At 43.1% G+C, this 17,739-nt stretch overlaps 1 protein-coding gene across 1 annotated transcript; it reads right to left on the bottom strand.

Moving 5' to 3' along the window:
* Positions 1–14,968: 14,968 nt before the first annotated feature.
* Positions 14,969–17,223, bottom strand: TPBG (trophoblast glycoprotein). The gene has a single exon (XM_042822222.1). It carries the CDS (start codon positions 17,221–17,223, stop codon positions 16,084–16,086), a length of 1,140 nt encoding a protein of 379 aa, XP_042678156.1. The 3' UTR covers positions 14,969–16,083.
* Between the last annotated feature and the right edge of the window lie 516 nt (positions 17,224–17,739).

The raw sequence follows: 17,739 nt of genomic DNA, 5'->3' as shown, positions 1-17,739 counted from the left end.
AGGGAGGGAGGGAGGGAGGGAGGAAGAAGCTCCCTCCCCAAAAAAACACCAAAAAAAGGAAAAGCTGAAACTTTGTTTCTGGAAGTCTTTTAAAAGGGAGTTTATAAATGTTTTATATTGCATCTCAGGGTATTGTGCAGTTTCCCCAGGAGGCCTAAGTCAATGTGTAACTTTCAGAGTGCTGTAGGTTAGCTGCCTGCTTCCTCGTTTGCTCTCTCTGTGATCATAACGTCCCTACGCTAAGCGTGAAGTAATGAGTAGTAAGGAGAGTAATGTCTTCTGCTGTGAGAGCATCTCCCTCAGAGACTACTATATTTGCAAATGAAGTGATCTTTCTGGCACCAGTATTTTTTTTTTAAATCTTGTTGCTACTGATCTGCACGAGGAGTCTTTACGGAGAACTCATTTTCATCCTAAGGGTCTTCTTGCTGTTGTTACTGTATTTAAAAAGGAAAGAATTTTATTAACTAGTGAACCTCTGAAGGTTTGTCGTTCACTCTCTCTCTTTACATATACAAAAATTATAGTGGTTTTACAGCAAAATGGATGGGCACATCATGCATTAGTCAGAAATATACAGAATTATTTTCTCCACATTTTTTTTTTCTTTTTAGCTTTCTGTATTAGGCTACACTGAGACTGGCACCACGGTTATTTATTGAACAAAAGAACTGAACTCTAAGCTTACACCTGCTGCCCACCTCAGCTCCCAACTGCTCCCCTTGGCAAACAATGGTGGGTGCCATGGCCTGACTCCATGCAACCCCAAAAGTCAGTGCTCTGCACCATGTGGGACCTCACTGTGCAGAACAACCCCTTCCCACCCCTGCTGCTTCAGTCTGATATTACCAAAACAGATTATATTGTAGAATGCTGCCACAGATTTCGGCTGTATTTCCTACCTGCATCAGCAGAAAAGCCTAAGAACAGAATTATTTTAAATACAATCTGAATACATCTGCTATCACAGAGCAGGGATAGCAAGGAAAGGTGAAAGTTCAAATGTCTGGTGATACTGATCTGAAGGTGACAGGTAAAAAGTAATTTGATATTCCTGTTCAAATGTTAATAGTCTTTGTTACACTTCAGAGTTAACATCCTATTAATGAAGACAGATCCCATCTCTTAGAATTACTGCTAGGAAACTCCAGGCCACCCTGCTGCCTCTACTTGCACTTGAATATGATCTCCGTAACTGTAGAGGAAAGGTATTAATGAAAACTAATTCATTAACTAATTAATGTAAGCTAATTATGCAAGAGCTTAAAAGGAGTCAAAGGAGTCATGGAGATGCATACTGTGGTAGTATTACTGCACTGAGCATTGAGATCTAACTTGTGCTAATAGTGCTCTAGACAGCACTGAAGAAGAGGGAAGGAGGAATTTATTCCATTTCACAATTAGATTTTCTTTAATGATAAACTTTAGCTTATGAAAAAAAAAAAGTATGAAAATACATGTAAATAAGTAATAACAGTCCCGTATGTATATAAATAACAACTCGGCCTTCACAGTTTGAGTAAGTACTTCAGAAATGTTACTTGTGAAGAATGCAATGAAGATACACTAATGAGACATGAACTGTCCATTGCACGTTTCATCACTTAGGATAGATGTTCATATATATTATTTTGGAACTGAACCTGAAAACTGTTTGAGATTTCTTCTCTGACGGTGCTCCAAGATAACAGTGTATAGCAGTAAAGTATTCATATAGGCCATAGGAATCTGGAAAAGCCCACACTGAAGAATTCCCATTTCCCAAACCCACAGTGTATGATGTGGCAGTCTTGTGGAGCTTTTGAACTAACCCAGATGCTCCCTGCTCTGCATGAGGATGAGGAAGAGGACATGTTGCAGAAGGACTAAGCCCTGCCTTTCCAAGCCTCGGAGACCACATGGAGCCAGTCTGGGAGCAATCATGATCCCATTCCGACCACTTTGTGGTTTTAACTGACAGGTCTGCATACAGACCAGGTAAAGTTGTTTGGCTTCTGACACTCTGGGAGTTGATATCCTCATGACCTCAACAAACTGTAAGCATTCCCTCCTCCACCTCTACTCTACATGATCCCAGAGCACTGTTCTTCTACTTCAGTGTTTAGCCCATTCTTCCTAAAGATTGCCAAAAAGCTGTGTTTGTAGGACTGGGCACGGGCAAGACTCAAGTTCCAGGGTTGAATTTTCCAGAGAACTTCAAAAGCAGGGGTGTGCAATTGCTTGAATTATGGTTTGCTTATGTCCTGAGCCCACAGGCAAAAATTCCACAAATGGCATTAGATGTCCTGTAAGTCACAATATCCTGAAGTTATTTCAGTCTTTCCTGAAGGTGTAATTTTGTGTGAATATAATTATCTATATATTATATATAAGTTTAAAACATGCATATGGAAAGAAAATCTATGTCATAATTCAGTGAGCAAATCATATTCGCCTCAGTGATGGAACTTTTAAGGATATTTTGCTGTAGTGCAAGAAGATGCATATTAGGATTCGCTGAGACCCTTGTGTGATATAAATACATAAAAAAATGACAGAAATCACACCATTAGAGGAGCATACTCTTCTCATTTTACTAAGAAGGTATGAGCATTTGGGCCTAGCGGCTCACTGTATTAAACATTTTCTAGTGATGAGTCAGAAGAACTATGAGACAAATGAAGTTCTGCTCTCACAGAACAGAAAATTACATGAGTCACCTGTTCTCTCCAAGTCTTCCTCACTCCCAAATTATAAAGGCTCAGTGATATGATGTGATCATGAACAGATCTTATTGAGCTACAGTACCCAAAGAGAGTGTGCCTATCTGTTTTCCTTTGGAACAGATTCAAAATTTACCGAGCATGATTATGAAGAACTTGGGAAAACCAAACTGTCTCCTGGTACTGTATGTCAAGGCTTGTTTACATGTAAGAACAATGCAATGATTGGTGCCTGTGTTGTTCTGAAGTTTGGGACAAGCTCTGGCCAGGAGCACGAATTTTCTCAGGGAAAGCTCCTGCTTTAGGAACTGGAGGTGCCTTCCTGAGCTCTGCCTTCATGCCTAACCTCCCACCAGAGCTTATTACAGCTCCACAGCAAGAAACAGACAGCTCCTTTGAGGATGGTAAGGCGAGGTAGCTGGATGGAAAAAAGGATGATGAGGAGCGGGTATATAACTGCCTCACTCCAAAGCCTGCTTGCAAGTGCCACTGCATGCTCCGAAGTGCTCAGCTCCTGTAGAGGATAAATATCTGCTACAGCTAACAGATGTCTTTTTATAAAATTAGTACATTTGGAAGCATATGAAAGAATATTAATGAAAGATAAGCAGTTCACTGTTTGTATTTTTGTTACTTTGATGCAAATACATTACAGCAAACTACCTACAGCCCTTGAGATGTACTGCATCATAGCATCCCTCAGAGGTTTCTGCAAGGTCTTCTTGTCTTGATATTTTTATCTAATTATTTATTTAAAAAAAGCTCATTAACCCCTTCCAGTGCTGTCTTCCTCAATGGGGACTTAGCTCTGAGCAAAAGATAAATTAAGAGACAGCAGAGGGGCTGGGCACATCTGCTCAGGGGTGCAGTCTCTCTTTCCAGAGTGGAGTCTTCTTGGAGATCTTCAGAAGCCTGGGCATCCTGCCCTTGGTGTCCCTGCTTGGGCAGGGGCTGGGCCAGCTGGACCTAGAGGTCTCTGCCAGCCTCAGCCCTGCTGGGATTCTGGGATTCAGTCTCCAGGGTAAATGGCATGGCTGTCTTGACCCTTACAAGAAGCCTTCAGCAGGGGCCAATGATGTTCTGAGGGGTATGGACTCTGGCAGAAAGTATTTCTGGTGCAATTGAAGGCATCTGGGATGCTCACATTCTCTTTTCCTGATATTTTTTTTTTTTCCCCACAACAGCACTGTTGTTCAATAAAGGGGAACTACTTAAAATATTTTTATATGAGGGTTCCATCCTCTATTAATTTTTTTAGCATTGGCTTGAAGAACTGTTGTTAAAGCAACAAAAATAAAGGTATCTTGCAGCTGTTGCTGCTCTTACAAGAGGCAGTCTCTCCAGTAAATTCCCTCTCAAAAAGTTCTTTACAACCACAACCAAACTTCTTGTACACAAAGCAAATTAAAGCCAGCTGGGGTATCTTTACACTAAACTGTAGGCTTTCCCCAGTTTAAAAAGCAGCATTTAGCTGTCTAAAGAAGGTCTGTCTCAATACAGCTCATTTAAAAATTTGTTTCCTGGCAAAGCCCTATTATAACATTGGATACTTTGCATGGAGAAGGTGCTATTTTCTTCCTGCTAAGTACTGAAGGAGGAAGCACGGATGTTAGAGAAATTGTTACACTGTCTGAAATACTTTGGTGTAGTGGAAATGCGAAGTCACAGCTTGAACCAGTGATTGAGCACCTGGTGGGAAGGCAGGACCAACCCAGGGGAGCTCAGGTGCATGCAGTGCCCCTGAGTGACCTGAAAGTGCGGATCCTTGCTGCACTCCTCCCTAGACATCACTTAAGTGTTGGCAGCGGAGGCAAGGGCATCTTGCTGGAGACCCCTGCCTACCTGAGGCCTTCTGAAGGTAAGCAGCTTATTTCCTTTATTTCTGTGCTTGTGCCTGTTGTATTTGAGCTAATCTTCACTTGTTATAGCCTAGGACCTTGCTGTTCTGCTGTTGTTGCTGTGCTTTCCATTGTATTGCATTACTCTTGGTTATGTTAAAACATGACAAGAGAGCTAACACAGAAATGAGGTGTATTGCTTTGCATAGCACTGCCATTATTTCTTTTGCAGCAGCATTTGGATGCTTCTGAAAGAGAACAACAGCCCAATGTACCTGGCAATATAGAAATACAGAACAAAGCTAGTCTCTGCCCCTGAGAGTTTTTCCTAAGTCACTTATTGTATCCACTTTCAAAAAATGAAGCCATGAATGAAATCAGAGTAAGTGTGGTGCCTTTTCTTTTTTTTTAATCAAAGGCAATCCTGTACTGCGTTAGTTTGCACCCCCCAAAAACTGTCAAGTGATGGATTGAAGGGATTGTAGAAAGGAACACCATAAAAATTACACCACTGAATGCTTTTCCTGTTATCATTAGAGATCCGCCTCCCTGAGTGAACTTAAGTGATCTTTACCAAGTATGATTTACTCCCAGGGTTCAGGAAGATATCTCTGAAGCTCACATTCCTTGCTGGAGTGCCCCAGGCCCCCATGAGGAATCTGATGTTTTTATCATTTCAGAATAAGGATGGAGACCTGATCTTCCCCTACAGTTGTTCCATTTGCTGTCCAAGATAGCTAAAAAGCTAGGATTTCTGATCATAAGGGGTAACTGGCATCACAGGCCCAGCATACTGGCCCTGGATGAAGGAGAGCCACACTATTTGTGGAGCAGCCTTGGGTGGCTCTGGAGAGCTGTGAAGCATTGGCTTCAAGAGTCTTATCCTCCACCTACTGCAAGAGCAATGTTGCGTCTCAAAATTACACTTGGAGATAGGTACCTTGCCCCTCTGTCACACTTGAAAACTGAAACTCACCTTTTCCAGTTACAAAATGCTATGCTCAAATAAAGCAGTAACCATGCTGATATTTGTCCTCCAAGCATAAATACTCATATCAGGCATACCTGCTCTCCTACTGGCAAATTATATTGTTTCCTGGTAATTATCCTGTCTTTGTTTTGACAAGAAAATGCAAGAATATCCCAATCCCTTGCTCTTTTTCTCTGAAGGCACACAGTCAGACAGAGTTACACAGATTTTTAGGAGGAAAAAAATGTCAAAATATTGGCAGCATCTCGGTGCTGAAGAAGCAATAAAAACCAAGAGGAGGCAAGGGAGTGTTTTGTGCTAAACTAGTCACCCAGGATAGGCTTTTCTCTGTTTTACAAGTTACAAATTCTAAAGCTAATCACAAGATATAATGGATGCTAAAAATTGCCATGTGAACCTGCACTACCATTCCCGTTCTCAGAAATGGTTATTACAAAACTTTACTGCAATTATGATCTCTGAAGCTTGAGATTTATTATTTCTTTTTTCCTAACAAGCACAAAAGCTGAACTGAAAATAAAACTGAAATTTTAATTTCTCCCAAGAACTGCATGTCCATCCCTACCTGAGGATAGGGAGCATGTGTTTTCATGTATGCATAAAACCAGTAAAAATTAATACGTTTTAAAGTGCATTATGTGTGTGTTTGTGTATACATACACAAATAAATGTGTTGATACTCTCAGAAAGAGTGGTTAGGCAGTGGCACAGGCTGCCTGCGGAGGTGGTGCAGTCACTATCCCGGAGATATTCAAGAACTGTGTGGATGTGGCACTGAGGGACACAGTTAGTGGGCATGGTAGGTGTTGCGGTTGGGTTAGGTGATCTTAGAGATCTTTTCCAATGTTAACGATTCTGTATAGAATTTGAAAATGTGTAAAATGAGTTTTATTTACTTATATCCTTACGAGATGAAGATACAAAGAACAAAAGGGTGGGGGATGGGGATATTTTCCCCTTTCATTTTAAAGAAAGTGAGGGCAGTTCCTGAGGTGATGAAGTTGCCTGCACATCTCTAGTCTACCCTTGCTCTCCTTGTATACCTCAAGCAGCTGCAAAGCTTGGATTGGCACATGCTGAATTTTATCTGATGCAGGAGGACACAGGAGCAGCCCTGAGTTTCAAATACTGTGTGTGCAGGGGGGTAGGAGATGAAACTTAAGTGGCTTGGATACCAACTGGCTCACAGGGTAGGCTTGGGCAGCATGAGCTGCTCTGATAAGCTGCAACCACAGCTGGGAATAAACCCACTGTGTGCAAGGGCTCTCTGCAGCATCAACACAAGGGGAGAAGCGGCTGGCTGGCAGCTTTGAGTTAGAGACTTCCTGTCTACTCTAACCTGAGAAAGGTTTGGCGGGTAGGAGGAGTGGTTTTGATGGGAGGAGAGAGGGACACAGCTGGTAGGAGATGGCAGCTCTGGGTATAGCCCCACGCACACAAAGCTTAGCATTCCGCATTTTTTCACTGTTTCTAAACAGCTGTTTTCCTATGGGCCTCACTAAATTTATGAGCAACTTATGTTCTATTTTGCAATGCGAAAGAAAACTTTAAGACTACTATATTCCTTTGGAAAGATGAACGCTTAAGGTTAAATTAAAGAGGAGAATGTATCTCACTGAACTTTCTCTCCTGATACAGACAAAAGGCTTTTAGTACAGGAGACAAAACATTCTCCAAAAAAGCAGCAGACTTTCTGAAGGAACTTATTCCTCCAGGAATTAGGGAATATCACAGCCTTCTGTGATAAGTACAAGGTGCTTGAACTTGCTTACAGCTGTGTGATGTGTGAGCTAGCTATAGCTCCAACAAAATAAAACTCCGAATAAACCTAAGTAACTTGAAACTTCTGAAAGAAAAAATGTCTTCCTCTGCTTCAGTATCCTTACCACTGCCACATCGTTTCCCTGTGAGGGCAGAAACAGCTGACATTACATGAGGCTTCTGGTCTTCTCTCTTACACAATTTGTTCTGTTGAACGCCCTCTCTTGCCTGCTGTATCAACAGCTAGAGGATAGGGTCAGTCTGTAGCAACTAATACTCCCTTTGAAGTCTTTTCTTAGTGCTTAAAATGACAATCCTAGCTGTCGGAAACCCATTCATCCTTTGCTATAAGTTTGCACACTGCAGCATCGTATATGCTTGTTTGAACCAGGTTAAATCGCGTTACTCAGTGTCATTTACAAATCTATCTGGTATCTGTGTGATTTTGATCAGAAAATTTGCTAAAACCACAAAATCTACAGTGCTTTATTAAGAACAACAGTAACCCCTACTGGATTGTAACTGTCTCCCTGGAAACCCGCAGTGTGCAACACCTTGTGCTGCTCTGTACAGTGTGCACTCCACAGCCTGCAGAGCTACAGGAGAAAGAAGTCATTCCTTTGTTTACAATACGTTTCTGTGTCATTATATCCTGGATTAAATTGGAAATCCTGCTGAATTTACACTCAAGCTTGTGGAAGGACGTCTGTTCCTTGTAAATTCAAATTTAGAGCATTTTTTGTTTTTACAGATAAGTTATGAAACCAGCCTTATACCAGCTAGTTTGCTTCTGTGTTAAGACTTACAAGCACTGGAATTTCTTTCTTAATGTGCCTGAAAAATCACCTTTGCACCACTACAGATCACTAAGGCCTGCTTATGCCTATTCCAAACCCACCTAAGCCCTTCTTGAGGTTCTCGAGGTGTGTGATGGCTGTGAGGAGGAGAGCCTGGAGCCACACTTCAGCGAGCTGTTGTGCCAGGTCTCCTGATCCACTTATATAGCACATACATCTGTACTGCAAATTCAGCACTCCTTTTCTTTCTGCATGTGTAGGATTTCTGACAAATGAAGGCGATGTTAGCAGAGCTATTTTCAGTGCCATTTTACTACCCTGAGTGTCAGAAAAGTTTGAGCGCTGTTTCTGCAAGTTTTTTGTTTTTTTTTGTTTTTTTCCCAGATTGTCTTCTCAAACTAAAATGTTCTTTTTCAGCAGGGGAAATTAGAATCAGAGTGTACCTCTGGGCTGCCATGGGAGCTTCCGGTGTGCTGGAAAACTAAATGGAAAAGGGCAAACAGGACAAGAGAAAACCTGTGTGAAAGCATAATAACAGACATCACCTATGTTGATTTCATTAGTGGCAAACCTTCAAGATTTGATTTTCTTTAACTTCATTCAACAGGAATTTTGTCTTTGCTTACCAAGGTGATCAAGTCTGGCACGACGCAGATGTGATTGAAAAAAACAGTATTTAGCTTACAGATGAGTAACATCTCACGGCGGCTGCAGTTCCTCACAGGGAGCGGAGGAGCAGTGCTGAGCTCTGCCCTCTGCGACAGCGACAGGGCCCGGGAGAACGGCATGGAGCTGCCGTGTGTGGGGAGGGGCAGCTGGGGGTTGGGGACAGGTGCTGCACCAGAGGGCGATGGGCGCAGCCCTGAGCTGCTGGACTTCAAGGAGTGTTTGGACAGTGCTCTCAGATATAGGGGTGAATTCTGTGCGGTGCTGTGTGGAGCCAGGTGTTGGACCAAATTCTCTGATCATCAGCTGGATGAGGGGATATTCTGCACAGAAGCATTATGGAGATCTCGCTGAATCAAAAAAACATCAGAGAGCAAAGACTAGGGAATCTGGAAAGCTCTTACAAGTATTTGCAGTGTCACTCAAGTATATACCAGACACTTGCCTTTACACACTGAACATTTTTTTCTACATTTAGTTCAATTTACCTTAAAACAACCAGCGATGCAACTTTCCAAAAGGTGTTCAGCAGCTTTGAATACGAAGGTCCTTCAGGTACTTTGAAAGCAGACCCTACTCCCTTTGAAAATCTCGGTCTTTAGAAAGCCTGGTCTGCTCAGTACCAACCTGCACGGCCATCAACACCAGCACGAGGTGCACAGCAAGGTGAGGTACGAGACCCAGAGCTCCTCAAGGGCTTCATGTGGGTGCCTGACATCCCTGTGCAGCGTGTGGGAAAAGTCAGGCACCAATACCAGCCAACAGAAAGTGGTCAGTGGCACTCAGACTTTCCTACTCTTCAGTCTCCTATATATGTTTATATACAAAGTGAGGTGGATAGAGAGCTGGAACACCTCTCATACAAAGAAAGGCTGAGAGAGTTGGGCTTGTTTAGCCTGGGGAAGAGAAGGCCCTGAGGAGACCTCACTGCAGTATTCCAGCACTAGAAGGGAGCACTTTTTTATAGTCTAGTAGTGATAGGATAAGGGGGAACGACTTTAAACTGAAAGGGGGAAAAATCAGGTTAGATGTGAGAAAGAAGTTCTTTACTTGAGGGCAGCGAGGCGCTGGCACAGCTGCCGGAGCTGTGGGTGTCCCATCCCTGGAGGTACTAAAGGCCAGGTTGGGTGGGCCCTGGACAGCCTAAGCTGGTAGAGGACAGCCCTGCCCACGGCTGGGCTTTACAGTCCGACCCTTTACAGTCCGACCCGAGCCATTCTGTGATTCTATGAAAACATCTGTGTGATATTTGATAATGCCAATTTGACAAATGGATTCTTTATTACATAAATGCCCATGATTGCATGCAGATATCATATAATCACATGCAAAGGTACAGGCTATGCCACAGACAAAATTTACACTGGAACAAATGGTGTAGCTAAAGTAGGCTGTGGAGTGATACTGAGACAGATCAGCCATATGAAGATACAATCTGGGATAGATCAGCCAATTCCCTGTCAAGCTAAACATCCAACCCTGCTAGGTGTCTGACAATATGAAAAAACAGTAACAGCAAACAGCTTACATACACAGGCAACCAAGTCACCAGGTATGCTCCTGGGACAGCCCCATAAACTTGCTCCATCCTATTAGAATTTCATAGGTCTGCAATAGCTATCTGAGATACAAAGAAGCATCCATTCTTTTGAATTTCCATATAGTCACAATCTAAATATTTGCATTAAAAGAAGTTAAAAGAACAAAACAGTTTGCCTCCAGACTGCTGTTTTTTTTTTCATCCTTCAGTTTCAGCAATGCTTTCCTTTAATAGTTCCATCATACTCATAAAATTCATGCTGTCAGTAACACTGCCTCTGTATTTCACTACGTAAATACATATTTGAAGACTTTAAAATACATTTTGATTCAGACATTAAGAAAAATAAAAGTCCATCACTATTAAATTTAGAGTCTGCACCCATCTTGCAAATCAATACAGCACATTTTAACAAAAAATGCTATCAAATTATGTCCAAAATATTAAGTGATTAAACCACAATCCCTTAAATTAGTTGATTAAATTTCATTCTAAAGAAAATAATTGTGCTATCTAAATGGAAGTTGCTTTTCCACTATTGTGTCATGCAAATTCACAGTACAATAATCAGTTTGAGCTATAAAGAAAACGACAGAAAGGATCTCAATATTTACAAGGATTTACAATAATTAGCACGCTGAACACACATCATTTATGTGTTATCTGGTATACATTTTCTTTTACTGAAGTATCATTATGAAATACAGCTTCAATTTGAGAAATTCACAGCAGTATCTTGCATGTCTAAAATTTCTAGAGTAGCGCAATATTCTAGAATGCTGGATAGATTTTTATCATTTTCATCACTCTACACACTGAAACATTTGCTAATTTATTTGGAGCTTTCATGCATAATTACTAGAAAACAAATATGTTCTGTTATTTTGTTATTCTGTCATCAGGAAGGAAAAGCCATCTAATGAACATTCTGAAAAATATAAGTAATTGCAAGTAGTGGATTACTGAAATACAAATAGTGCCTAGAGCACCATTTAAATGATTTTAATAATTCCCTACTTCTACTTAGGATAAGATTGGGAACACGAGCCTGATTTCAAGCTTTTCCTATGCTACAGATGACTTCCGGCATGTGAGATTTTCCAAGGATGTGACAATGTGAAAACTGTAACGCTGTTGAGAAAGCAACGTTCATTTTTAAAGCTGCACATATACTGCAAACCTGTATTTGTACTTTGATAAGCCTATGTTATTATTATTTTTTTTTTTTCCAAGCTGGGAGAGGAGTGCTGTTATGTACTGGTGCAAGGCACCAGTTTTCTGCTGCTGCTCGATTATCTCAAGAAGTCACCGTAACACACTTAACTTCTGCATCAGCAAAGGACCCTCGGCTCCTGCAAGGTTTACGTCTGTTCTCTGAGCATGTATGGAATATCTAATAAATGTCATACTCCCTCAGCGAGCTGCCTTCCCCTCTGCCTTGGTGGGCTTTCGTTGTTTGATTTCAAGTCAAGGGCTCTGCAACTAGTAAACAGCATGTTTACAAAAACAGAGCATTACATAGTGGGCCTGATCTAGCCGTTATTAAATCAGCAGACACCAAATCGAATTCCACTGTCTATTATACCCCACAAAAAAAATGCACACCAGAAATACTTGCATTACAAATATTACAGGACGTGACTTTGCCTGATAGCAAAATTTCTATTTATAGCAACAGGGGAAATTAGAGCCATATCCATAAAATATGACCTCAACATAAAAGACAAAATCAGTCAGTGATTTTTCCTGGCAATAGTGATGAGATTTTCAGTGCTGTTAACTTTTTGCCTTATAAACTTATCCCTTCAACTTTCTCTTAAAAATATAAATGCCATTTGGAAGCTTGAAACTGAAATGTTTTTCTTACCAAATGCTATTTTCCTTCATCACACGCTCAGAATGAATGGTTCTTCAACATTCAGCTGCTAAAGTTCATATCAGATTTTACTCTGTCCACCTTGAAAAAGTCTCTTTTTCATGCTAAGATGTAAAGGGAAATGAAGATGCTAAACCACAGATACAGGTGCAGTCAGAATGATTTCTCTACCCATGCAGGCTTCTTGTGCTCCTTTTAATGGACTTCTTGAGAAAATGAGACAAAGAAGAAATTATGTGGATGCATAAAGAGCAGAGTATACCACAGGGAAAAATGCTGGTAGAATAATGAGTTTGGATCTTAGTGCAGTTGTACTGTGAATATTTTGTCATGCCTGTCTTTAGCAACATCTCAGTCAACAACCGAACACAGGTCTGAGCAAGCTGCTTCATCAGACAGCGTGTCGCTGGGGAATGCCACCAGTTCTTGAAAGTAAATCTTTTTGTTCTGGGTGATTTACAAGTACTTACATACAGCTTCAGATTACTTTTTACATGTAAAAAAATATTTGGAATATTTTGGCTTGCTGAGAGTAAAATACAACAGGTGAGCTAACATTGACCTACCGTGGGTAAAGGAAGACTTAGAAAATTTTCTTGTTTAATTGGCAACGGTGCTTAGTGAAAATATTTAAATTGCATTAGAACTACTTCAAACCCTTGCACTATTCCTCTGAGGAAGTTTTGGGCTCATTACAACTACAGCTAGTTTTAAGAGGGCAGCTGACCCTTGGATAATCCCTCATTTTTGCTTCTTGTGTTGCCTTCCCTGCAGATTTGCCCTCTGCTTTATGTTTTCCATGAAACATCAATGACAACTGCACCATGCAGAACTCTGGGGTTTTATGTATACAAAACACATTTTAGAGGCATTTAGTACTGCACGTGTTTTATTGAAGAATGTATGAATAAAACAGCCTGGCTAATTAAGCTGCTCTAGAAATAGTAATCAATTGATGTTTTAGGTGTCAAAGCAGAATACGATTATAAAATGTACTTCAGAAGAACCCTTAAATTGATGTTATTTTAAATATATATTTTTAAACCAAGCTCTGAAGCACTTTGGAAGCTATTTTTTAAATGTCTTCCGAGTACCACCATACCTATTTTGTAATAGGAAGGGATAACAGATTTCAAGCACTGTTTATGGAAGGGGATTTAAGAATAAATGCATTGTACAAAACACCAAGGCATTCACTGTCAGCCAAACACTGCAGGAGAATGTTATCCAACACAATATTGACACATGCTTACTGTTACATCCTAATTAAATGTACATGTAAGCAAGCAGGAAAGAAATATTTTAAAGTAGCCATCACCAAGTCTCTAATAAAACTCTATCACAAAGACATTCTATGATACAAAAATAATAATTATCTTTAGAATAAGAAGTGTGGTACAACAGTTACACTTGCTCACTATACAAATACTCAGTCCAGTGGTGACAGACTGCGATTCAAGTCATTGCCTAACCTTACACAGTTCCATAAATGCATGTTTATTACATTAACACACTATAAATAATAGGTTTCTACTGCAGTTACTTGAAAGCATGTTACCAAAACCAGGACACTGCCCAAGAAATGGCTTGGTTGTACATATTTTGTCATAATACTACAGGAGCAAAGATGATGCTTTTCTCCTCTTGGTACTGTATAGATGAGTGTAAGCTGATAATCTCCAAAATACACAACACGCTGCACAGCTATTGTAACCTCTACCTTGTTACATGGACTATTGTATGTATGCTAAGTATGAACAGTATGCATAGTTGCACAGTAATAACTAACCACATTGGGTTTTTTACACTATCCTTAAGTTATGTGCAGCTAACATTCAGGCCAGCAATTTAAGAATCCACAAACTTAAGTTCAGATGCTGTTATTCAGGTATTGCTCATATATTTAAAGTACACCAGCAGAAACAGGCTATCACTAACTCACATCAGTTGTAGAATACATAGATTTATCAAAATATTAATTGTACTTAATATTCTTTATTACTTTTGAGGGCAAGTGTATAAAAGCACATTAAAAAAATAGCTGGTATTGAATAAAGCCCATTTAAAGCAATAGAAAATTAGTCCGAACCAACTTGTGCTATTTGCTCTGACAGTGTCTGAAGTTACAAGGAGAGAAAAATGCATTTGAATAATAGTGATGCCCAGAATAGATTACATTTTTTCTGATACCTTGAGGACTGTTTCATATTTATGAGCTCTTACCAAAAGGTGTATACCTATGAGAAAAACTGTACCTTTTGAAAATGAAGGAAATTAGCAGCTAACTCGTAATATTTTAGAGATTCTTGAGAGCTTCCAGTAACAGTGACCACGAGAAAAGCTCCACCACTGTACTGAAATGTACCAACTTACATTGCATTTTCACACTCGGTGTACGTTTTTCGTCAAGAACCTATGAATGTATTAGAAAAAGTGCATTAATTATCGGTGGTGTTTGAAAGGTTCTTGTTAACCTTTTGATAAGCCACCAGAATTACTTATTAGATGATGCATTTTTCAAGTTTTTCTCTGCATGCTTCATATATTTACATGACAAAGCATTCCCAAGCAAGTAATAAGCATGAGAAATAATACAATTCTTGAATGTACTTGCTAGAAGTTTAAAGATAAATGTAAGCTCCATCAAGTTACTCAATGTAATCACTAAAGGACTGCATTGAGAGTTTTAAATGAAACAGTAAGCACTTAATTTACCAAGTGCTGCACTGATTTACAAGTCTGAAGCTCACCGACTGAGCTGCATCCAATTTCAATCAGAATCTGCAAGTATGTCTTTTATAAAAAAACAATTCCATTCAGGTACAATTTTCTTTAGCTTACCAACTCCACATTTTAATCTGAATGTTTTTCAATATGGTAGAGAAAACCTAATGTAAATTCAGCTTCTACCTTCCCAGCTAGACAGACCCTCGCATCCGTCCTGACATTTTGCAGTTGTCTCAAGAGAGCAGATCAGGGATTTTTGTGCCAAGTGGAACCACTCTCGTCGTAATCAGTGTAATTCTTAAAGTGTACATCACAGAACCATTATCAACATTTATATCTCGAAGCTACACACGTACAAGATTTTATTCGGAGTACTGCCGAGGGCTATTACTCCAGAGCCCACAAAGTTATTAACATTCTTAGATGTCCATTCATTTCTCATTAAACAGGAAACTTCCACACAAGTTCTTGCAAGACTGTTTATTGAATTGAACAGTTCAAATGGAGTTTAGATGCAGTTTATGTATAGAAAAAAAAAATCCATTTTCAGGTAAACTGCAATCAAAAATTACAGTACAAAATAGTAAGTGATTCACTGAGACTGTAAGTGTCCTAACATGTTAAACTAAGAAGTATTTGTGCGTGCTCACTGTTTGATTTCCTTCTTTGTAACAGAGGACTTGTTAAAAGGAGTTTTTTTTGTTTTTCTAAATCCAAAGTTAAGTCTATGAAATGGAAACATTATCATCAGGATGCAGATATACAAGATTTAAAACTGGCACAGAGGATTTAACGTTTTTCTCAAAAAGTTGAGGCAGGTTTTGTTGAATAATTGTGTGTGTGTGGGTGGGGGGTGTGTGTGTATGTATCTGCTATAAACTCCGGTGGCTTTGTAGCACAGTATCCTTTTCTCTTTTGAGATCTTGAAAAAATTTCCCACCATGAGAACTGGTAAGGAAGAGGAGAAGTAGCAGCTTGTTTCTTGCGTGCAGTGCAACACCATGCGCAGCTGCCCGGCGTCTCAGAACAAAGGGAGGATGGCAATGAGCAACGCACAGAGGCATATCCCCTTCATGCTGTGAGCATGTCCGAGATTTCTCTGGGGAAAGGGAAGCGAGCACGAGGGCAAAGCATCAGTCTATATGTCATGCATAGCTATGGTGCACGGCCACTGCCGCGGCGCTGTCAGACGTCCGAGTTGGAGCTGAGGTTTGTTAACCTGGGGTCGGCGTTGATCTCATACCTGTAGTGATATCCCTCCATGTGATCCCTGCAGGCATCTCTGATGTTGTGCATCCACTTTTTGATCCCTTTTCGGTTCAAGTACAAAACCAGGAGGAAAATTGCCCCGATGAGAGCCAAGACTATCCCTAAGAAGACGTAGGAAGTCTGTAGCTGGGAGGGCACGTCCACGGGTGTGGAGCAGTTGAGCTCTGACGCGTTGAGTTTCAGCAGGGCTCTGCCCGCCATCTTCTCGGGGAAGGCGCAGCTCAGGGCCTCCTTGCCCTCCACCTGGTCGCTCTCCTTGAGCCAGGCCACCATGTCCTCGATGGCACAGTCGCACACCCAGGTGTTGCGGCTGAGGCTGATGCGCTGCAGGGCGGGCAGCCCGCGCCACTGGGCCAGGGTGCCATTCCGCAGCACTCCCAGCGAGTTGTCGCTGAGGTTGAGGCTCTGCAGACGAACCAGCCCCTGGAAGGAGACGTTCCGCAGCCCCACCAGCGAGTTGTTGCTGAGGTCTAGGTGCCGCAGAGCAGGCAGTGCGCCCAGCATGCCGGCGGGCAGCAACAGCAGCCCGTTGTCGGCCAGCTCCAGGCGACTGAGGTTGCGGAGGGCCCCAGCCTGCAGCAGGGCAGCCAGACCAAGAAGCGCGTCCTGCTTCCGCAGGGCCCCGCGCAGGGCCAGCTCCTCCAGCGGGCCGGCCTGCCCGAAGGCCAGAGGGCTGAGCTCCGCCAGCGGGTTGCCGCCGAGGTCCAGCTGCCGCAGGGCGGGCAGGGCGGCCAGGGCGCCGGCCTCCACGGCCCGCAGGTGGTTGCCGCTGAGGTTGAGGCTTCCCAGCTCGGCCAGGCGCGGGGCGGACAGCGCGCCGGCGGGCAGGCGGTCCAGGCGGTTGCCGGTGATGAAGAGGTTGCGCACGTAGGGCGGCAGGTCGGGCGGCACCTCCGTCAGGTTCTTGTTCACGCACTTCACCGTCTTGGCCGCCTCCGAACACTCGCAGGGGGCCGGGCAGGCAGCGGGCGGCTGCGCCGAGCCGCAGCCCAGAAGGGCGTGCAACAGCAGCCCCAGGCACAGCGCGCCGCGCCGCTCGGCCTCGCGCCCCGGCATCGCGCCCGCCCCGCGGGCAGGCGGCGCTTCGGCCCGGGACCAAACTTTCCCCGGCGAGCGCACGCGGCCGCGCTCCGCTTCCTGCAGAGAGAGCCTAGGCACGGGGGCAAAGCGAGAGGGCAGCGCGGCTCCGCGCCTCGCCCCCCGCCCGCCACACGTGGCCCCGCCGACTGAGTTCCTCCCCGGTCGCGGCGCGCGGAGCACAAAGAGGAGCGAAAGGCGCGAGCCGCCCGCCGCCTCCCGTCCCGGGCTGCCCGCTCTGCTCCGCGGAGTGCCGCCCGAGGAGCCGTCCCGCGGCCCCGTCCCGCAGCTCCGCCGCTCACCTCCAGCCGCCGCTCCCGCCCCGCGCCCGGAGCCAACTCCGCGCCGCCGCCGCTAACTCCGCGCCCACCTCCCCGCGCCTGGCCCTGCCTCCGCTGCCAGGAGAAACCAACCGCCGCCACGCCCGGGGGGAGCCGAGACCGCCGCCGTCCGCCCCGCCGCCTCCCGCGTCCCGCCCTCTGTACCCGCGTCCCG

Source organism: Centrocercus urophasianus, unplaced genomic scaffold (assembly GCF_019232065.1).
Source record: "Centrocercus urophasianus isolate 14NV4802_14NV808 unplaced genomic scaffold, USGS_Curo_1.0 seq_10, whole genome shotgun sequence".
In the NCBI taxonomy this organism is placed as follows: domain Eukaryota; kingdom Metazoa; phylum Chordata; class Aves; order Galliformes; family Phasianidae; genus Centrocercus; species Centrocercus urophasianus.
This window is presented reverse-complemented; position numbering and strand designations above follow the sequence as displayed.

Coding starts and splice junctions, on each gene's coding strand:
- TPBG (XM_042822222.1), bottom strand. CDS start 17,223: ATGCCGGGGCGCGAGGCCGAGCGGCGCGGCGCGCTGTGCCTGGGGCTG.